Here is a 22,597-nt window from a genome sequence, read left to right as displayed (position 1 = left end):
AACAATTGGGATCAATTACAAATTTTAGTCAATGCTGAACAACACTGACCTCCGCTGGCTTTTAGAGGCTTCCATACAGTCTTAAAGGTGAAAACTAAAACGGAATTCACATCCCTGCTATGATGTCAATTAAACCCTAACATATGCCACCGTTTCCTAATGCAAAGAAAGTGTCCATTGGCTTCAAGCCAATACTTACCACCAAGAAGTAGATTTTCATATGCCATCATTGGTGAAAAACTATGACAAACTCATTTTTTGGATACTACTATAATTTTCCTCAAAATAAAACTTGAGAATTAGACTAGAAAATTCTACTGAAAACCTGGTAGAAGGGTTGACATCCAGTACGTGAGCCATGCCTTGTTATGTACTAGTTATATAAACAATGTAAATTATATAATTTTTATTTTTTAAACTTTATTAGAATTTTAATTTTGAAAAACCACTTTCTCCCCAGAAAAAAATACTCACCTCCAAGTATGACATAGAGACTTCATAGACGTTGTCTTCACTGGTCCTCTCCATTTCCTGAAAGAGGTCATTCAGGGCCCTGGCCATGATGCCCGGATCCTCGTCCGTCCCAAGCATCGTATAGGTCTTACCGGCACCTGCAGCAAAAAAAAGACCGGGTTGGATAAATTTGCAGAATCATGCGTTTGTTTTAAAAAAAACAATTCTTATTTATCTGATTTGCAACACGTGGTAACTTTTAAGAACTCATAAATTTATTCTCTGACAGTGCAGGGCCCCTATCAGCAACTAAATGCATCAGCAGGGAATGTAAAAAAGTCCTCGGATTTTGTGCAGCAATTTCGAAGGCTCTCAACTTTCTCTAAACACTGTACATAATAAACTACTGTATGGTCCCTGTGAACAAAAAACAGCTCTCCGTATTTGCATAATTTGCATAACAATTTGCCCATTTTTGCATAACATTTTGTGATGAGATACCAGATAAATAAAATTTCCTGATCATCTTTTAGAATAATTGATAATCAATAATTATTATGTCTAAGTAGTATGACAATTGACTCTGGGCCCATGGCAGCCTAGCTTGTAGAATAGTTTCTATACCAGGGTATGCTTAATTTTAAGTCCACTTGTGACTACAATTTGAGTATATAGCCTTTATAAAGTAATACAAACTCCTACATATCACAGTGGGCTCTAGACAATATTACAAGCAGTGCTTGCTTCAATACATCATTAATACTAACCAAACTAGGACAGCTAATTGTATCATGAATATTTGTTTTTGTTTTTTATTGTTACTGCATAACCGGTTACCAAGAGAACAAAGAGTATCTGTGAGCCTTGGCTGTATCATAAGATCGCAGTACAACATCATTGTGTTTTAATGTATTTATTAAAAACTCGAGTCATTTGAGCTGTGGCCACATGTTTGATTAATTTCTAGGAGGAAATCTTACAATGATATTGTGGTCTATATCTGAGCAAATCCTTGATGAAAACTGCCTGCTATGTCACCGTCTGGACTGTAGGAATAGGCAATAGTCAAGGATATTGTTCCAGAACATTCTACTCCCTTGAAAGTCAATTTTATAACGTTCTTTACGCAGCGGTCTTTGTTACAGTGATCTGCGGATACTGAAGCATCACACCTTACATAACCTGGTCGTTTGTTGTTGGCAAGACTGTAGTAGGGATTTACTTGACTGTAACTCCCACTTAAGTAGAATAAATTTTGGAATATATCAGGGGTGCAACCACTATTTTATTACTGGAGGGGGAGGGGGTTAAGATTTTATGCGGTAGAGGGAAGGGTCTAATGGAAGCCCTGGATAAATTTTTGGAACAAATGGAGGGGGCTTACATGGAAAATAGTGTCATATTCCGCTACAATTTAAACAAAGTTTCGGTTGTATACTGCAGATACGTTTTGTATATTTATGTCAGTACTGTACACTAGGATGTTTTAGTAATGTCTCTCCACCCAATCCCCCCCCCCCACCTCCCCCAGAAGGACAGACGATTGCAGCCCTGGAATATACCCTTCCACATCAACGAAACAAAGAAGATGTTAATACCTGTAGCCCCGTATGCAAAGACAGTGGCATTGAATCCATTTGTCACACTACTCATGAGGACTTTGGTTGTGTTTGCGTAAACTTCCTCCTGTAAATGAAACAAGGAAAAAGATGATAGAATGAACAAAATAGTTTGCTTATTCCTCGATAAATAACAAATCTGTGAGGGAGAGTGGGTGGAAGAAGAGAAAGTATCGATAGAAGAAGAGACATTACAGTCAATTAAAGTGTTTTTGTTATCTGTTCAAAATTGTCCTGATGAAGAAGAACATGAAATTTAAACAGAAAGGGCAAATAGTGAGAAAATAATCATAAATGATTTCCCAGTAATTCTATTAATACTATATATGGTTGAGTATGGGTTATGGTACTGTACTTTATATACTGTATACCTAAAGTTGCAGCAAATTTAATGCATAAAAATTCTATGTCATTCCGTAGAAGCTTCACACTGGATTTCAATACCTATGAATATTCAATAAGCTGTGAGTGTTGTCAAGAGGCAATGGGATGCAGTAATTGGTAATGCTTTGAGATCTTGACAGATCTATGCAACATATACTGGTGATGAGGTGTCATGACAGTACACTATAAAGTACAGACCATCCGAGACATGTACTGTATGTACAGTAGTGCTAATAGTACCAGTCCTCGGAATTCAGGCAATTCTACTGGCTAAAATGCCAGTGGATTTAGTCCTTTGCCAGTAGACAAAGGAAAACATTGTCATTTTGTCTGCCAGTTATAGACACATGTTGCTTTTATATTAATTCAAGGTAAAATGCCAATGAGAATTTGATTTGGGGAAGTAGATTTTTTTTTATGCACTGGCATTTTTTAGCAAGTAGCTAAAATTAAGAAATTTTTTGGCCCTGAATACATTGAAAGAAATTTAAACTTCAGACAAATTTTTCTTTTCTGACCTGTAAAACATGAACTATATCTGAGAATGCTGGTGAAAGTTTCATTTAATTCCTACACACTGTTTCTTGATATATACGTTCTGGTAGAGTTTATACGTTTCACACCAAAAGCGATTTAGCTGCGAGCAGGTTTGGTGTTATAGATGAACAATTATTTCTTCAAAATTTGTATTCGTTTATGGAGTGAATGTGTATTTACACAGTGAATTTTGAATGAGATTTTCCAGATATATACTGTACAGTACAGTGCAGAGAAAAATGTACCTGGTTTTTGCCATGCAATACAAATACTGCACCACAAGTTATTCTCTCATCATCTGATCAAATGTTTGGAGATGAACTCATCTGAATCAAGATTCGTTTGAATATCAAAATTCATGTTTAAGGAAATATTTCTTGGTTATTTGAGTGGTACAGTAGAAATGAAGATGGTTAATGACCAGAGGTGACTAACATCAGCATATAAATCTGGACCGACTACGTCAAATTTGGAGACACGCAAAAACAAATGTACCAACCATGGTGGGTCATGTTACTTGTTCCCTTGTAGCACTCAACTCTTATTATACTCCTTGAATGTGTATTCTATAACAACTAATGTCCTGATCTCATAGCCCCTGCACCACATATCTGGTGAAGCTAAGCAAACAATTGAATCAAGCTCAGGGGTACATTTTTACAATTGTTTACCACCATTTTTTATTTCCAAAATCGACATTTTGAGTATTTTCTTGAATCCAACAATCAGACTGTAGCTTGGACACACGCATTGCTTATCGGGACTGTACACAAATGTACATAGACACGAGAAGCAGACGACAGGATTCATTTACAAGTGACTTTCTCATTGCCATTCACTTGAATCTTGTTATTAAAACTAGTGTCTTCATTTGAAGTACTATTCTCCTCTATCAGGCACACTGTAAGTGTCCTATCATGACATTCACAAATAAGAAATTGATACCGAAAAAAAATTGAGCAAATTGCTTACAGAACTTGCACTGCTATTGAAAGAAGAGTAACCAAGTTTATTTATTCATGACGTTTAATCATAAGACAAACATTTGCAGAGAGAGCTCTTCAAAATTGCTCGCACATGGTCAAGTTACAATTTGTAGCAAAGCTTGTATTATCTATGGAGATTGCCATTTTACTTGGCACTGAGTAATAGTCTAGTTTGTGCATGCAATTTCCTATCAACGCATCATCCTCTCCACAAGGATGCTAATTGATGCTTAATGATATATGGGTTCTTTTTCTGTATGAATGTAGATCAGGCATTTGTTTTGTCTACTGGATAGATCAATCAATCAATTAATCAATGAGAGAATTGATATTGCACCTAATATCCAAAGTCCAAACACACGTTTAGTGATGTTTTAAAATAGAGAAAATGCTCTTGAGAACAGATGTGAGTATTAAGTGTTACTTTTCAAGAGTGATGACGTACGGAGATCATCCGTTGTGAGTGCAGGGAAGTATAGATACCAATAGCTCAGGAGCAGTGGCGGAGCGTCCATACAGTCGGGGGGGGCGGATGCCCCCCCTGACAGACTCAAATGGACTGCTGGCGCCCTTTTCAGCTCTTTACCACTTTTTACTTATCCGCGATTATTGACTTTTTTATTGCGCTTTCATCTACCTATTGACATTTGTCACATTTTGTTGGTGTAATTTGGCGATGACACCTATTTATTCTTCGTTTATCTGCAAATTAGCCAGGCCCGGAAAGGGTCATTTCCGGCGATCTCGGGAGTATCTTTACTCCCAAAATTTCTGTACGCTACGCGCCAACCTGTGGTGGCGCTCCGCTTAGATAGTGTCGAAAACGCCCCTACAGACCATTCTCGTCCCTCCTGACCAATACCCCTAGCTCCGCCACTGCTCAGGAGATGCAACACGGAAGGATCAGGCCGGCCTGGATATGAGACAGAGCCTTCACATTGGTTTGATACAGTTTAGAAGATTCATTACAAGTACAAGGAACGAAGCGACTGACAAGATAATTATGGCTGAATTAAGGTTCATCTAGATAAGGCAGAAAAAGCAATCAGTCAGTATGTGTTTTTTGGCAAAGAAGGAAAGAGTATGTTATCTCTGTTAGGAAAAAATATTGCAAATTAGCAAGTAAAACATTGATGTCTGAGGAGACAAGAAAGGACTGACTGACTGACTGACAGACAGACAGACCAAAATATTGTTTGTTGAAAAGAACAACACAGTCGGGGGTTTGGTGTATATGTTTCAGATAGTTTAGGTCTCCAAGATGAGACTTGAGATAACATAACAAGAAGACAAGATTGTGCTGCGGTAATCAAAATTAGTAACTTGAGAAGGTCAACCTTGATTCCGACTTTTAATTTTGATAATCCATCACGCCTGGCATCAAGCACACTACTTTAAGGAATTTCCCTTTGTCAGTGAAATGGATTCTAATCAACTACCCACACACTTTGATTGAGAAGAACCATTCTAGAAGCAAACAAAACCTCACGCATATTAAATGGCAAGAATGCTGAAAAAGAATTCTTAATTTCTGTCCCTACTCGTCAGAACTCCAATTTAAGCAGGCTCACGATTCTTATTGACAGGTGATAAATCTAAATCTTGAGGGGGGGGGGGGGGACTCAAAGAAAGTGCTGTAATTGACCTGCAACCATCTGACGTAGATGAATCCGCCGAGAGGTAAGGAAAAGTATGAGATTCTCCCGTCGAGCAGGCGCGCCATAGAAAGAAGTTTGTACAAAATTAAAAATTTAAATCTTAATGGAATTTGAAATGACAGTTAGTATCGTAGACTGTGAAAGTAAAGCCATTTCCATTGTTATATACTCTCTTATTAGTGAAAGCTTTAGCCTTGAAATTACTAGTAAATTGTTCAAACGTTGACACCAGGAAGGTAATTGATATTGACAGATCATATAAACATGAAGGTCCTGAAGGAGACGTTTGACATTATACAAGAGAAAGGTTGCCTTTCTTATTATGCAGGGAAATTTTGGCAGTAAATCACACTCATGCACGCACGAACTGTTAAAGAAACTGTACTAGTCCATAGACACAGCATTAATACCAGTACAGAATGAATTGTGTCACAGGAAATTCAGTTTGCTTAACACTATGTCCAAATCCTATATGTGGTGCCTAATAAGAAAAATATTTTAAAAAACTGGCATAAATAAAATGTATGGATCTCATTAGTACAAAAGAATCATTAAGGAGACTTTTTCTGGAGGAATGGTTCTAATACTTGCTACAAAGTAACAAATGTTTCTAAAATGAACCATTTAATGCAATAACTGTACGCTGTGATGTCCTGTTCAACTGCTTCTGTCCATAATAAGTGGGATATATATGCTGTGCCTCTAATGGGATAAAGCAGTGATGTCCTGTCCGACTGCTTCTGTCCATAATAAGTGGGATATATAAACGCTGTGCCTCTCATGGGAATAAGCAGTGATGTCCTGCCCAACTGCCTCTGTCCACAATAAGTGGGATATATATGCTGTGCCTCTAAATGGGATTAAGCTGTGATGTCCTGTCCAACTATCCCTCTTTACAATGAGTGGGATATAAAATGTGATGCCTAGTTCAATTAAATCTTTCTGTACCTATAAATGGGATTATGCTGAAATGCCCTGTCCAACTTTCCCTCTGTACAAATAAGTGGGATATAAAGGCTGTGATACCCTGTTTAATTAAATCTCTCTTTGTACCACTAAATGGAATTAAGTCATGCACTGTTTAATTAAATGTCTCTTTGTACCACTAAATGGAATTAAGCTGTGATGCCTAGTCCAACTCTAGTATCTATCACTACCGCCTACTCTCTATAATTCAATCATTGTCATATCTTTTCTAAGTATCAGGTTTTCTACCTGATATTTTATTGAAACATATATAATAATATACATATTATCTGCTTTATAGTGACATGATCAATCACATGTTGAAGTGCATTGTACTTCAAATAGTTCATCTGGTTATCAAGAAATAAATTAATCTTGGGCTGTGGTTACGTTACAGAGCGTATCATTCACTACTCTCTGCAGGATTGCGGTAAAAGCTTCCAATATTTTTAATGTTTAACAGTTCTCTGGAAGACAGACAAGGGTTCACATCAAACTGTTTATAACACCAGGGCAAGACTCTATGATTACAAATACGACCAAATTTAAAAGCTTTCTTTGTACTTGTAAAGTGAATTGATCATTTTAAAAACAAACTCAAAACAGTGGATACTGTACTTCACATATATGGACTAGCAGTAGAACTTAGAAAACCTGCACCTCTGTTCTATTAAGGTCCGTCGGTATGACCATATCGACAGCAAAATATTGATAATATCCATATTTCTTCTTTATGAAAATTTTCGAGGAACTGGTATACATGTGTTATATATGTGTTACATACCCATTTACCGTACGGAAAATGTTCCACAGGAATGTTGAGTATTATTTAATGTTTATAAAAATTTATCTTACCTTAATTAAAATATTTTCAAACTATCGGAGGCAGTTTGTAACATATTTTTTGCAATAAATTTCAAAACTCAATAAATATATCTGTGCATGCGTTGTTTCATTTCATTTTATTGCCCCTACTTTATCCTCAACGCTGTATAAAGTACAATGAGAAGCCGCAACACTATCACATAATTCACATAATTCACATAATCACATAAGTCACATCATCACATAATTCACATGATAACATAACTCACATAATTCAGGTGAATATATGGTGGATATAGTATATGTAGAAGCGGAATCTTTGTTTCTTGCACAATTGGGAACAAATTATGCAAGTGAGAAGATTTTTGTTGAAAAGAGACTTGACATATTTTGACATTTGCAGTAACCAATGCATGATAGTGTTTGTATAAAGAGACTTTTGCAAGGACCTACACTACATACCATATTATTTTTACTACTTTTGTTTTTCTTATTTATTCAGTGTTGTTCATTGTTTAGGTGTACGTTTTCTTTACTTTCTTCACTTTCCAAAACAACCAAAAAAACACAAAAATGGATAAACAGAATCGCTAGCAGTGATATAACAAAGGCCCCCAGCCAATGGAACATACATTACATCGCCTATCCGTGTCTATTCTTGTAATATCTGGTGCTACTCAGGCTGTATCATTCTCATCCTTAAGTTTCTGTTTTTAATAATCTACTGAGCTGATAAACAGAAATGCAAAAGACTGATACTTTACTTATAACTGACAACCAAGAAAGAGAGCTACTTTTGTTCAAGAGAGTCAACAATTGATCCCTCTAAACAGATGAATAAACAAATCCCCAAGGTCCGTCTTATTGATTCAGATTCAACATCCGAAGCCGGTGAGAGTAGCAAAGATACTCAATCAAGGGGGGTTCTTATCTATAAGCAAATAGCAGTTTCATTGAAAAAACAGTAGCAAGTAAACGTTAATGTAAACTCAAATAAGTAGAAAGAACAACCAAGTATTTGAGGTGATCTCTGAGAGATGGAACTGATCAGCTGTAGGTTCATTTCAAGCAAAGAAAGCCAGGGTACAGAGTTAAAGGCATTGAAGACTCGCCCCAAACCGCGTGCGGCCATCTGAAAAAGTTAACTTTCTGTTACTTGCATGTGACGTTTTGTTCGTGTCGCTACAAAATGCAGACGGTAATGAAACGTGATACCTTAATTGTTATCTTTAGCTGGACCTGAGATGTCCATCGCTGTATCGTTTGTATACTGTGCTGTGGGTATTGACCGCAGCTGTATGTACTGACTGTACACTAGTGTCTAATTACCGACGGTAGCAAGCTGTGTGTGTATTTTCTGGGATCGATGGTAGTGTTTAACACTTCTGTTACACCTCATTCGGAACTAGGTCAAAGTACCGGCATTAGACGTTTCTTTTTGCGCGAGTCTTCACACCCTTTAAGGCCTAAACTCAGTGTTATCATCCTACTGGTGGAATTTGAATATGTGAGAGAAAATTTTCAAAATTAAGGCAAATGGGGTAATTTTTTTATGAGCATTTTAATTTTTAATTTCCAATAGCCTGTACTTTTTAATCGGTAGAAATATTACAAATCTTTCCCGATCACAAAACTTATTGTGGGGCACAAACTGGTCCCATTCTGATCATCAGAAATGATAACAAAGAAAAACTAAAACATTTTATTTTATAAAAACCTACCAAAGGGTGGAAAGGGAAATATATATCTGATTGTTTATTATACACCAATGTTTTAAAACCAGTTTCATCCAATGAGGCTCGCCGGCCACACCTAAAAGTAGCAGAGGGCACTAAGTTCCGCGAAACTTGACCAGATGCAGTCTATGACTGCAGGTCATAATGGTACCATGAGTTCATCAATAGTAGAATATATTTTTGGTTGAGTAATTACTGAAGGAATCTTTTGAAACATATTTTGTTCCAAGTCCCATATCAAGTTACAACTGTACCTGTTTTAATCACCTAAACGTGCATTTTCTATATTCTAAAGTATGCTTTCCTTTGGCGAAACTGTACGAGTCGAACCATCACCCAGCGCATCAGTATGCAAGTTAATCGGGCATGTTTTGCAGCTTGTGAGCGCTTTCACACGATCATTTTACTTCAATTCAGAGATTGTTTAACAGTACGGATGATGCACAGTAGGACCGATGCAACAGCGCCCTCTGTTAAGACGCAAGATAGTCCCATTGTTCTTGTATCATTATTAATGTCATTTAATTCTTAACGAGCAATAGAACAGCTTTTAGTTGTAAGATGCTTACTACCTTTTGTCTATCTGAAACACCTTAAAATTGTGAATTGCAGTGAATTATATATCTGTTATCGCATTGTAAAAATGTTACACAAATAAACAAAAGATGTCCAGCAATTGTTGTGCACATTTACCATGTAGTATTTCCAGTAATTTTTTTACTCCAAACCTGCTACGCAATAGATGCAAACACTAAATTATTCGCCGTTTTCCTTTGATTCACTCCTCATCATTAATATCCATGTAACATTCTATTGCCTCTCCCAGCTTACAGACAAATAAACAAACTGTAAATTGATTGTGAGGTTTCTGTTTATCGTAAGCGTACACATAGACGCAAAACAACCTGCGAAGGATGATGTGTGTGAAGGAATTCTCATGTCATCTCACACACACTGCTCTCCAACTGGAAATTTGGATTTGACTAGGGATCTTCAAGGAAGAGCAAAATTTGGTTGTACGTAGTATGGTAATATCAGGAAGAATCACTAAACTCCTATTGTGACATGTATTGAATTTTAAAGATATGCTGTATTGACCCCAAATATGCTAGATATGGTCACCTTTGGTCAAAATTCTGTTTTGATTACAACATTCGGGGATACTTTCCTCACTGGGTCATTCAGTCATCTTGTGTGTTTCTTAAAAATGTCTGAGAACAATTTGGAGAGCAAAGACCTCCAGTAAATTAATTTTTGAAAACTTCTAGCAATTGCAGCATTCTATCATTTGGGGCCTATACCTTTAAGGCATGCACAAGAAGTTTTAATGTGAAGAATTGTACATTTCCATGAAAGACAGGAATCCATTTCCTCCACCTACGGGGGAATAATGTATCCGGTCTCGCATGGCAAAATGCTATGCCAAACATGTCAAATTGCTATACAATTGTAAAGATGTATTAGTCTTGTACACAGAAAGCATGTAGTACATAACGTATATATCCTTCACAAACAAGAACATTTCATATATTAATATTCATGAGCAAAGGTATGGATAATTTGGAGGGGATACATGGCAAACTGATTAATCCTACTATAATAAATTTAGTAGGAATAATCAAATGGCTATTTATGTCCACATGTCTATGTTCTCATACTTAAAATGAGAGGTACAGTACTGTAAATGGTAATGTAACCTTCATGTATTGAGAGGATGTTTACAGATCATTAAACACCGAATAGCAATGATGACTATAAAACATTCCAGATCAAAATTTGGTCACACATCCAAAGCAACTGTGCCAGAGAATGAACACATATTCTCAGCAGGTCTCCATCATACAGTAGCTTGCACTTAATGTAAAAAAATCTAATCATATATGTACTGTATATTCCATATTCATCACTAAAAAATAATTCCATTTTTCTCATTTCTATATCTACGGAGGATATAATGAAAGCAGACAACACAAGTAAACTAGGATTAGAATGGATTAAACATTATACCATAATGCCTTGAAAAGTTGACTGTACTCAAGTTTTTTGACCTAGTTTATCTCTCCTTCTTTCTTTCATTTTTTTCCGCTTCTTTTCTCTGTTTTGAAATCAAACAGTCCTGGTTCAAACGTAATTGCTATGAATTGGGACATAAATTGTAATCTCTTCCTTAGGGGACGATTACACAAAGCCTTGCTTAATCACCAGAGAATTGTGATAATCAATGTCTAATAATGAGAACTCATTAAAAAGCATTGACTGTTTTGTTCAAGATGTAACAGGGGGAATTTGCTTGTTGTGTGTCAGAAGGAACATTAAGCAAAATAATTATATTTAGGAAGTCAAAATGAGAAGAAGAAAAAATGATAGCAAATTACAATATCAACTGTGCAAATCCAGCATCTAGGTAAATGTCAGGAACTCTTACCGTTACATTTATGTTAAAAGTGATGTTTTGCTCTGTCGTGACTTAAACTTGTACAAACAAGGCCATTGCAAGGTTGTTGCACTAAGTGCTACAAAAGATGAGTATCGTGCAAAAGTCTGATTCAGTTTGTGACGGTGTGTCCGACAAACACCAAACAAAGTTTTATGTCTGAATGTTTTAGTCCGATTATTTCTCTGTGAAATGGCCAGAATTTTTGTATAAAAAGTCAATCATCATGTTCAAGTGTGATTTATTAACATTAACTATCAAACTAGAGTGTAAAAGTTAGGGATCAGTTTGTTCAAATTAGTAATGGAATGAATTAATGAGGCTTTTAATTGGTAGAAATCTTAGCCATTATCAGACCTGTGATTGCTTAATTATACAACAGACATTTTCATTAAGGGAAAGGAATTCTTCACATCATTTAGATGGGCCAATGCATGTATGATAAAGCAATCATGAGTGCTATAATTCTGAGGAGACAGGTAAGTGAGGAAGCAATGCACATATAAAGAAGTGGAAGTGTGAATCTGGTAGCAGGTACAATATTAGTGGCATTGTTGTGAAAGAAAAATAAATGTTCAATATCAGTTTGCCGTTATCGGCAATGAGGCTAAATTTTACCGACATGCTGCCAAAATTGCAAATATCGGCCAATACCAATATCGCAAAGGATCATTGGCGCAACGCTAAGTTTTAAGTATGCAAACTGCAAAAATTCATGTTGAATTTCAAACTCCATCAATAAACTTGAATTATCAGTACTATGGAGCATATCACACATATCACACATGTCCTCAGGCAAGATCATGTAGCCTAGTTCTTGTGCAGTTAAGAACATTTGTTTCATCTTAAGGTTTTATCTAAACAAATGACTAAAAACCACAGTACTGTAATTTAAAGTGACACTTGAAGATGATCAAAAAAAAAGGAAGAAGGAAAAAAAAGGAAGAAAAAGAAGGAAGAACTTTAAGAGGCAATACAGGTAATGACATCTATTGTGCAATTAGTGCTAAGGTTAGACACAGACTCCAAATTGAAAAGGACACTTATGGGGGCCCCATGCCGGGAGGCTTAAAGACCTAATAACAAGATGAAGACCAAAAGATGTCTTGATTTCAAAGCCAGATGAGCAGATTCGAACAGATGAAGAAGTCCACTTAGCCACAAAAAAAAAACACTCTCCAACACTTAGATGTTAGAATGAGGTGGTCATTGACCAGCTGCTGAGGGTGTACAGTGATAAAACTGTGACAAGTTCACTCTCAGAGAGAGTACTGATGTTGTGGGGAGACAGGTTAGAGAGGAGGCAAGGTAAATAAATAATAGCCAACTAACCTGAGGGCACTGTGGACCAAACACTCGATCGAAGCAGAAGTGTTTTTCTCGGGAACGTTTAGCTCTGAGGACATCGTAGGGGTCCGCAGCAGGGTCCATCAATACTACAATCTGAAAAAAAAATATATACAGTAGCTACAATTGATCGATACAGTTTCACCAGCCAGTTCAATCTGTTCACATCAAACATCATTCATTTAGCATTATAAACTTGGTTATAGTAGGCATTTTACATGCCTTCCAGTATATGTTCTGTGTGGCATGGTTGATCCACATTGAGAAAAATTCAATTACTTTGCAGGGGTGCAAGTAATACTTAAAAACTTACTTGACACAGTTTGCTGTGCACTTGTACAGCGAGTCATTCATTCAGTAGCACCATTGCAAAACAACATGTGGAATGGTCAAACGGCTATACAAATGCAATGATATATATATATAGATTTTGTTTTTGTACACAGGAGCTATAGCTACACAGGAGTCTACAAAACTGCACCACAAAACTTGAACACTAAATTATTCAACGCTGGATCTTCTCTTTCAGGATGGGATCGATATTCGATCGATATCGATATTCTCAACTTTTTTTACTTTTTTTTGGTGGGGGGATGGAGGTGGGGGAGGTGGAAATCTTGGAAGTAAATCAAATGATTCACCCTTTTGAATACATGTGTAGTGCAGTAATAATAGAGGATATTAATAAACGTTCCATGGAGCTCACCTGATCGTCCACGGTTTGGGCAATCCCGGTGGCACCTGCATTTTTCTCGTCCTTCGATAGCGGCCTGATGCGGAGAGCAACCTGTAAGCATGGAGAATGACACACGTAAATCTTCAAAACAGGTACTTCTAGTCGATGAAGCCTCCATTCTATTACCGACTTAACTGTAGTTAGCATATCTAATAAACGATTCTATTCTATTCTAAACATATCCAGTATCCCCAATAATATTTAATTAGTATATTATTATTTAATATATGAAAGATAAAATATAAAATATTTAGACAAATTATAATAAAATATAAAACAGATAAATGCCAAAAGCAAGTCATAAATTTACAAACTACTGTTTAGTCTTTGTGACTAAAACTTGACCTGTTTTACAAGGTATGTGGCCCTTGTCTGTCCAACAACATAATCTTCCAACATAAAGCACAACACATTGTCAGGTTTTTCTTTCAGGTTGAAATGTATCATGTTTGTGTTTTTTCAGTAGTTTATAGTAAGGCATATATTCAACTTCATAACACTCAAATAGAATATCCATTTAATGTAGAATCAATTTCTTCAAGAAATTAAGACACTTATCATGTAATATTTTTGATAAGAGTCCTTACAAAAAACTGTTTTTTATCCGTTTGGTATATTACATTATTTTGTTCATACACCCTGAGGGTTTGCACATATAAAGTCGACCATGTGCCTTTCATTTGAAGATCCATTTATTTCTTGGCTATTCTCCCGGCGAACGATAATTAGGAGACAAGTAACACACATATTTCTACTACTACAACTTTATCACTCTCAGTCTTGTCATATTCACATTCAAGGCAATTTTAATTTTAAACCCTTGATGCTTTGCACGAAAATGCAAAACTTGGTCCAATTGTGTCTGAAAGGAGTTCCTCGCAACGGAAGAGCCTCAATTGTACTGTAAAAAGAAAATCACATTGAATTCAGCTTTGCAACCTTGATGAAATTTGCACAGTTAAAAGACAAATTTCAGTCTAAATTCTCTCATTTATCTATGAACTACAATATCTGTAATACTCACCGTTAACTGGTTCTCCTTCCAATCAACTGACCCGCTTGGCATGGTGATGGATGAGGGGGAGAGGAATGGTGGGGGAGGAGTTGACCCTTAATTGGGAGCCTAGTTTATATTGGTACTATCTCCTATGTTCATATTACATTTCTGGACGTATTGCATCACACTAACTGCATGACGTAACTTTTAAGGAAGAAATTAAATATGGTAAGATCAGTGGCAAAACGATGAAAAGGCACAGTTTGATAATTTTCTCTCATTCGATGTGATTCAGCCCATCATGCCGTTCAAAAGTGTAAACCTGTTGAGAGAGATACAAAAAGAAGAGAGTCCATTTTATGATAACACTGTAGGGACATCTTGTCTCTTTTCCAATAAAGTTCAGACCAAACACAAAATGGGTTGAAACTCAAATATGTTTTGTCTCCTCAAGTGTTTTCTACAAGATTACAGTGACTGCATTTTTGCATATTCAAAAGCCTGAGGTTTTCTCTTTATCTTTCTCCAATGGACCTGTAGAGAACATCCCCCAAAACTGGTTCAGGTATGTACAAGCAATGCTTCATACATGTCTGTCTCCAACTCTACACATGAACTTTACTATTTACCTTTAACTGACATGAGTGTATCTGTTTAGCCTTGCACCCCCCCCCCAACCCCCTGCTTGTAGTGTTGGAGACATGTAAGAGAGGAACAAAGGAATACTTTGGTTGGAGCAAAAGATCCATACAGTATAAAAAATCTCACTATACCTACTGTAACTGTTTATTGAGTAATGTGTAAGTAAGGCTTCTCTAGTCTAGGGTTCCCTTATACAGTAATATACCATAAATCTTTCACAGGCTAGATTTGGCCTATGAACCCCCTCCCCCCCCCCACCCTCATCAATGGAGAACCCCTGCTGTGTAGGTACACATCTTCTCTTTATGTAAATAATGTACTTAACTGTTACCCTGTAGAAGAAAACAAAGTGTTTTAATTATTACTACCCAGATGTTATAAACTCTACATAAAACCGCAGTCAAGCGCTTTGATTACTGTTGTACTTTGAGCAGCCAGTCATAATATCGAGTCAATAAATTTTCAAAACTTCAACTCAAACATGTTTGTTCTGGACAGTTTCTTCCCAAACAGTCAAGTTAAGAAAATAACTTCCTTAACTCAACCTTAAAATGAAGTGATTCTTTACAACTCTGGCTTAGATATAAACTGTATTGTCGTATCCATTTGGCTTCATTTCAACGTGTCTCCGATTGCAGTATCCCCTTGTACAGCTGACACCAAACCTGCTATAGAAAATGACATTGATTTGATATACCTCCATAAAATGTTGTCCTCTCACTCACAAGAAAGTCGGATTCTGCAATCCGTTATTAAGAGAAACGAATACCGAGGAGTCAAGGCTTTACGGTATACGATTCCTTCAGGTTCAAAAAACTTTTACAGTTTACAGTAAATTTAATTTTGATGCTACCTGTACTACTGTAGGTAATACTGGAACTGCCATACTACTGTATATTAACAGGTTCCATTTGTATTTATTTATAAAAAAACTTGAGATCTGGTATTAAACTGTGAGGTCAAAGGGACATCTTCAAGGCAATTTAATTTATTCTAGAGGAATATATTACATGTTAATTATAAATACAAAGATATATACATATTGAAGACATCTTCAAAAACACTGAGAACAAAGCCTAAACTGACAAATCACCAAAAACATCCAGTTAAGGAAGGCCTAATCCCACAAAAACATTAACCCTAATACCTTCATACAAGAAACTGATTCCAACAAGACATTCAGTACTTAGGCCTATCAACTGAGATGGGAGTCTGAACTACTGTACTGTAGCAGTGCAGAATAATTTTGTATTCCCTTCAGTTGTACTATATACAGTTAGTGGCAAAATTTGTCTGCCAGTTGGAAATCCCTTGAACCCTAGAATGTTACGTATTGGTCAGTTCTAAAACTGTATGACCAAAGTATTTCCAATATGATACAGTTTCAACGTACTGTACTTCTTCATCAATTTTGGTGAAACTTTGCAACATCGAATTAATCTAACTTTATTATTTAAAGGTTTTCCTTCAGAGAAACTCATTCTTACTTTCTATTTTGTCACTTCCTGGAGGTTTTTCTGTCAGCATACTATACCATACTATAAATCAGAATTATTTATATCCACTTTTTACCCATTAAGAGCTGGGTTTTCTATGACCACAAGAAGCTGGTAGAATAGGCTTACAAGCTTATAAATGTCCCTGTTTTAAGGCAAAACAGTTATCACCTCAGCTTCTATTGACAACAAAACTGTCATTACACAAGTACCCACTTAAAAGGCAGTCATGAACATTTGATCATTTGATCTGAATATTACACAAAATAAAATTTCACTTGATCAAAACTTGGGAAAACCTTTTACATTTGAATCTTATACGAAATACAGTTTTATGAATGTTTAATGAGTAACTTAAGCACACTCCCAAAACCGTTTCATCACAGTGCACATAGATTGTTTAAATAGTCTATTTAAAGATGATATATATAAATATTTTATAGGCAATAGCAATGAAAGTGATATCAGCCAGACTGATATTTACTGACTAATACTGTACATGAACACATTTCCCATAGAAGACGACAAATTTCTGCTTTCAATTAGATGAAGTGCTCATTCTACCTAACTGTGTAAATTTACTGATGTTCTAAGAAGTCATTAAGTTCATGGTACAGTAAGTACATTGAACCACTCAAGCAAAATATCATCTAAAGGACAAAAATCAATCAAATGAAACAAAATTGAAAGGGAAAAAAATCCACGACTATTGAAACAGTCATCTCGTTAAAAGCCGAGACCATAATCATAAAAGCTTTTCTTATAAACACGCTGTTAGCATGCAGTTCGTTTTTTCACTGCTTCAAAAAATCACTCAAGATTTTGATAACGGACAATATGTAAATGATTTGCTTATATTTTACAGTCTCACTTGTAACATTTCATGATTCCATGAACGAACGATCAGAGATGTGTTGGATCACATCTGACGTTATTAATACTAGATACCTCCCTACTGTACTGTAAATACAATTTTGTATGTTTATATAATAAACACTAAAATGCCTTGTATCTTCAGTTATTTCTTCATTTACGGCAAATTAACCATTTAGCAAGTCCAGTACACATAGCACATTTATACATCTTCCGAAAACGCTTGCATGATGGATCATATATAACTTCCCTTTCATGACTGCCATTAGAAGATAGAACGGTTAAATTTCTAGTTCAAACATCTAATTACATCTTGCTAACAGCAAAAATGATTGGTTTCTCAGTGGGTTCTATATAGATACTTAAAATTTAAGAGGTCATTCTTAGATGAATCTACCAAATTTTGACAATAGAGGCATCATAAAATTCCATACTGGAATACAATAAAGTACATTATGTAATGTAGAGTATATACAGATGTACAGTATTACTGATAATCTAACCAGCAATGTAATGAGATCGGCTTATATCGTCACAACATACGCAAATTATGTAATGCAGACGATATCAGTCAAGTTTTATAAGAAACTTGGCAAAATGGCCTCATGCTACTGTACAGGAAGACTTTAGAAACATAATTAAATTTTGACATGTTGTAGAATGTAGACTTTTTAAAGGCACAGCTATCAAAGCTGATTGTATTTCTACCACTTTTAGACTTTTGAGCAACAACACTTTAAACAGCAGAAATTCATGACTTTGCTTATAATCTATATATATATACTACGCAGACCATTGAGTCAGTTTCTCAGATATGCTACACAAAACATATCTGACTTTTGGGAAAGCATTTAAGGTTTTTATGGCCTCAAATAATATGTTTACAATGCTTTACAATTTTTTCAAGGATGAATGTGACATTGAGTGTCATCCAAGGGTGCTCTGATGAAATTTCAACAACAAAAAATGTTTTGATTGAGGTGTTCAGTAATGTTAATAGAAAAGGGACACAAGGCCCCCAAAAAGTTTGCATCCTGTGAAAAAAAGCTTGCATCCCGATCGAACACCACTTGTGTTTATTGTATGACCTACTTTTACTAGTGTAGTTGTAAACATGCTATGACATCACTGCCTATAATTTGTGAATGCACAATATATAGGGCAGATGGCCCATTGCCCTAGATTCGCTGTTTTACAGGGCCCGGCCCTCTTTTTGCCGGCCCTGCCCCTTTCAACGAATTTTTCAACCGCCCTTGTACTTCCCTACTCGCTACATTCTTACTCTGTTATAGCTCCATGCTTTGACCTTGCATCAATTTCACCAACAAGCAACTCTTCATTAATTCCTGAACCTACAGTTAGCAGATCTCTCGCTAAATTCCACACAGTTAACTAGTGCATGTAAATAGGCCCATTCGAACTTCGGAGATTCAACTACACATATGCAAATGCTCAAAACCTGATCCAACATTTACCCTGGGTCCTTTGCAGTGTTTGCTAACAACCAGCTCCACGAATATTACAGTAGGCCCAAGTATTACACAATGCTGATTAAAAAATATTAAACTTTAATGACTATACTTTTGATGATGCATGAAGCACAGTAGTTTACACACGAACGTTGCACCAAAAAATTGACTGAAACATGTGGCCAAAAGGGACTCGAAAATTTACACAAGTTGGCAATAATGATATTGCTGTGGTATGAATGCACATTTTACATTAATTAGCAAAGTTCTATCAATGTGGAAGGAACAGACATGCATACTGTGAGGATGAAAAATCCTTTCAGTATCAGAGATGTAGCTTCCCACAAATTCATAGATTGTCTCAACTCACAACATTTCTGATCAAAACAATTCAAATATTTCATGATAGGTGCAGAAATTCAAGTGCATCTTGTACCATGCATGAATGAGCGCATGTTGTCAAAATGTACCTATATGACAACTAGGCCTAACGTTGTGATATTTGAGTGCATATATGGTAGCACAAACTTTGCTATCTCTAAAACGGGAAAGTTACGTTCATTGAGCACTACGGATGCAAGAATGCTTTCAGACAAAGGATACGGGACTATTAGCTAATCAGATCAGGGAAAATTTGGAAAAGCATCATTGACTATTATTAGCATGAAAATCTATGTAATGGAAAGTTTGTTAACCCTGTACCTTGCAGTTGATTGTTATGATTTACTTGTTTTCAAACATAATCAATCATCTGTAGGATTGGAAGAAATTTTGGTTCTTTTCAGAAGAAATTGGGTTTTTTTTAAAGAAAGAAAAGTGCTTACTGTACGATTTACATCCCGTATATATGGTTAAATATTTTTCATACGGGAAATATATGGTTTATATATATATGTGTTTACACATGGTTCCTTTTCATGAATACGGCATACATGTGTATCACCTTTACCAATTACAGTACCAAAATATAAATTTGTATTACATGTCAAATGCCCTTGCAACTTTAACATAAATGACTTTACATCATGTGCTAATATATAGCAGATCATTCTGATTTATTCTGCAACATGGTACACAGCTTGTATGCAAGACAGCTCCCAACGGGTATACCGTACAATAATATGCAGAGACAGCTATTACATAGTAAAAATGGCCAAGTACATTTATCTCTTTGGCTTTATATGGAGAGAAAACCTCCAAAACAGTGTGAAGGGATCACATCAAATAATGACCAGATGTATTGCATTCTCCATATTCAGGGTCTTAGTAAGAGAAGCATTGAGACATACTGCTAAACCAGTAAGAAGGCCTGTGACTACCTTGCTTCAAAAAATAAAGTCACAATTAAAGGACGTTAACATTAACAATTTCCAGGAAACAATAAACATTGCGCAAGATTGTGATACGTGGCGGGAGGTTAATCACTGAGCATGTCGGATAGACGAGACTCAACTTACTAAGTAGTATCAATAAATATGAGAAAGGGTTAGCTTAAGATTTAACCAAATTACTGGAACAAAAACACAGCTCATATAAAGTTGGCTTAGTTAGATATCAAGTGTTTTCGCCTAAATAACTGTCCTAGGTCCACCCCAGTGACACTGGCTAGGCATAGGCTATCCTAGGTCTAGGTCCAAGTTAGGCCTTTTTATTCTTGCCTATATAACCAAACTGTTACTAGGCCTAATGTACCTGCCTAATTTAGTACTTAGTTATGCCCACCTGTACATTACATTCACCGTTGTTAGTCACTTTCTTGAGAATACACTGCTGCAAACAGATCTCAGGGCAAAATACTGGACCGATCAAGTTTGGTTTAGATTGTGGCTGTAACAATGGAGTTATCGTAGTAATGTTAGCACTAACAACACTGTCAATTAGAAACGGAGTTCTTCGTAATTCGCTTAGGCTACTGTAAATGTAATCACATGAATGTTAGCGATAAACACGTTAACATCGTCCATAGTTAAGCATAAGTTGACCAAAGATCTACTCACTTCGAAACACCATTCATCATGGTCTACTCAATCAACTTTTATCGATTTCCTCGTTCGTTGTTTCTCCACAGACTGAATACTGTCATCACGTACCTTCGTCCGCCTTTCAATTTGCCTCTCTGATTGTAATGTAAATAACGTGTCTTCCGTACTATACCAAGCGAAAAAGCAACAGGCCGGTGATCGTGCCTACAGAGCACCTGTTGTGCGAAAAACCAACGCAGTTCCTTTTTCTTTTAAATTTGCATCAAATTAGTACTCTAGATTTCATATAAATCTGCTAAATTTAGGAAATAAACATATCTTTTTGCAGCACTTAAAAATATCCCCCTTTAGAACTCGAAATATTTTTGAAATGTTGAAGAATACGATGTATATAAGTAATATGAATATTCATATATAAACTTTCAAGCACCGTAGCAACAAGGGATCGATCGAATCGCAATAACGTTGTACTCGATTTTGGGAAGTTTCACGCTAAAGATGTGAACTGGTTTTCTCGGAGAAAGAAGAAAGGGGTGACATAGCACTCGTTGGTGTTAGAGACAAATATAAATTTCTCGCAAATGCCCTGTATCTGCAAGAATTAACACAAGAAGGAGAGTAAAATCCGTCAGCGGATCGATACGTAACGGTACCGGTACAAAGAAAACATATAAGAGGTATCGGGGACATCGGGGAGACTGAACTGATCAGGAAGATATAGCCCGAAGACTGTTAACATAATATGTATGATAATTTTGACCTATTATGCATGCTGCAGTTGGTGCAGTGATCTTGGGTAGTTTTCCGTGGATATCGTTATTCTAATTTATGAGCTGGGACTAATGATCCTGTTTGCTAGTCGACTAAACAATGTATCTTAAGTTACTGATCAAACCAAGGTGCAATTGTTTCATATAATATTGTTTTAGGTGAAGGTCGATGTGCGAGAGCAACCACGAACCTTGCTTTAACATCTTATTTGATTTTATCTTTATTATCTTTTATTCATAACATTGGCAAATTGAAGCGGTTGTATGGGCCGGGGAAGGATGGGCGTTCTGTAGCGGTCACAGTACCTGCTCCACAACCTACAGGCTAAAGACCTCATCCTGATGGGACAGATTCTAATGAGTTATTCAAACTTGTTTGCTCCTCTGCAGTGTAGCTGGGCGGAATTTTCTTGGATTTGGTATTTCCGTCGTTATGAATCGGGAAATTGGAATTTAAACAGTGGCAGTTCACCAAGGGTGGGGCGGGAGGGTATTACCCCTTACAAATTTCAATGTAGGCTCCCTGGCGCCCACACAATTGAAAGGAAAACTAGACAGGAAGGTACACGCATCTTAGCTGAAAACTACCAAGCTTCAGAGGCTTAACCGGCACTTGGGCCCTGTGGGGCCCCTGGACCCCATGCCGATATGGCTACGTCTCCGTGGTGCCAACTTACATTTCCTGCA

General features: G+C 36.4%; 1 protein-coding gene across 3 annotated transcripts in view; it reads right to left on the bottom strand.

Annotated features, from left to right (window-relative positions):
* Positions 1–21,596, bottom strand: part of LOC139960027 (kinesin-like protein KIF19) — an 82,406-nt gene extending 60,810 nt beyond the window's left edge. Inside the window, exons 1-7 of one of the 3 annotated variants that reach the window (XM_071958041.1) lie at positions 21,156–21,596; positions 20,881–20,985; positions 14,706–15,000; positions 13,652–13,732; positions 12,931–13,041; positions 2,052–2,139; positions 475–611 (exon numbers count right to left, since the gene is read on the bottom strand). In XM_071958041.1, coding sequence (XP_071814142.1) covers positions 475–611; positions 2,052–2,139; positions 12,931–13,041; positions 13,652–13,732; positions 14,706–14,747 — 459 coding nt within the window. In that variant the 5' untranslated portion in view covers positions 14,748–15,000; positions 20,881–20,985; positions 21,156–21,596. Of the gene's footprint in view, positions 1–474; positions 612–2,051; positions 2,140–12,930; positions 13,042–13,651; positions 13,733–14,705; positions 15,001–20,880 lie in introns of all 3 variants that reach the window. The other 2 variants (XM_071958039.1, XM_071958040.1) reach the window with 2 other exon arrangements.
* Between the last annotated feature and the right edge of the window lie 1,001 nt (positions 21,597–22,597).

The sequence above is a fragment of the Apostichopus japonicus genome, chromosome 19, assembly GCF_037975245.1.
Source record: "Apostichopus japonicus isolate 1M-3 chromosome 19, ASM3797524v1, whole genome shotgun sequence".
NCBI lineage: Eukaryota > Metazoa > Echinodermata > Holothuroidea > Aspidochirotida > Stichopodidae > Apostichopus > Apostichopus japonicus.
This window is presented reverse-complemented; position numbering and strand designations above follow the sequence as displayed.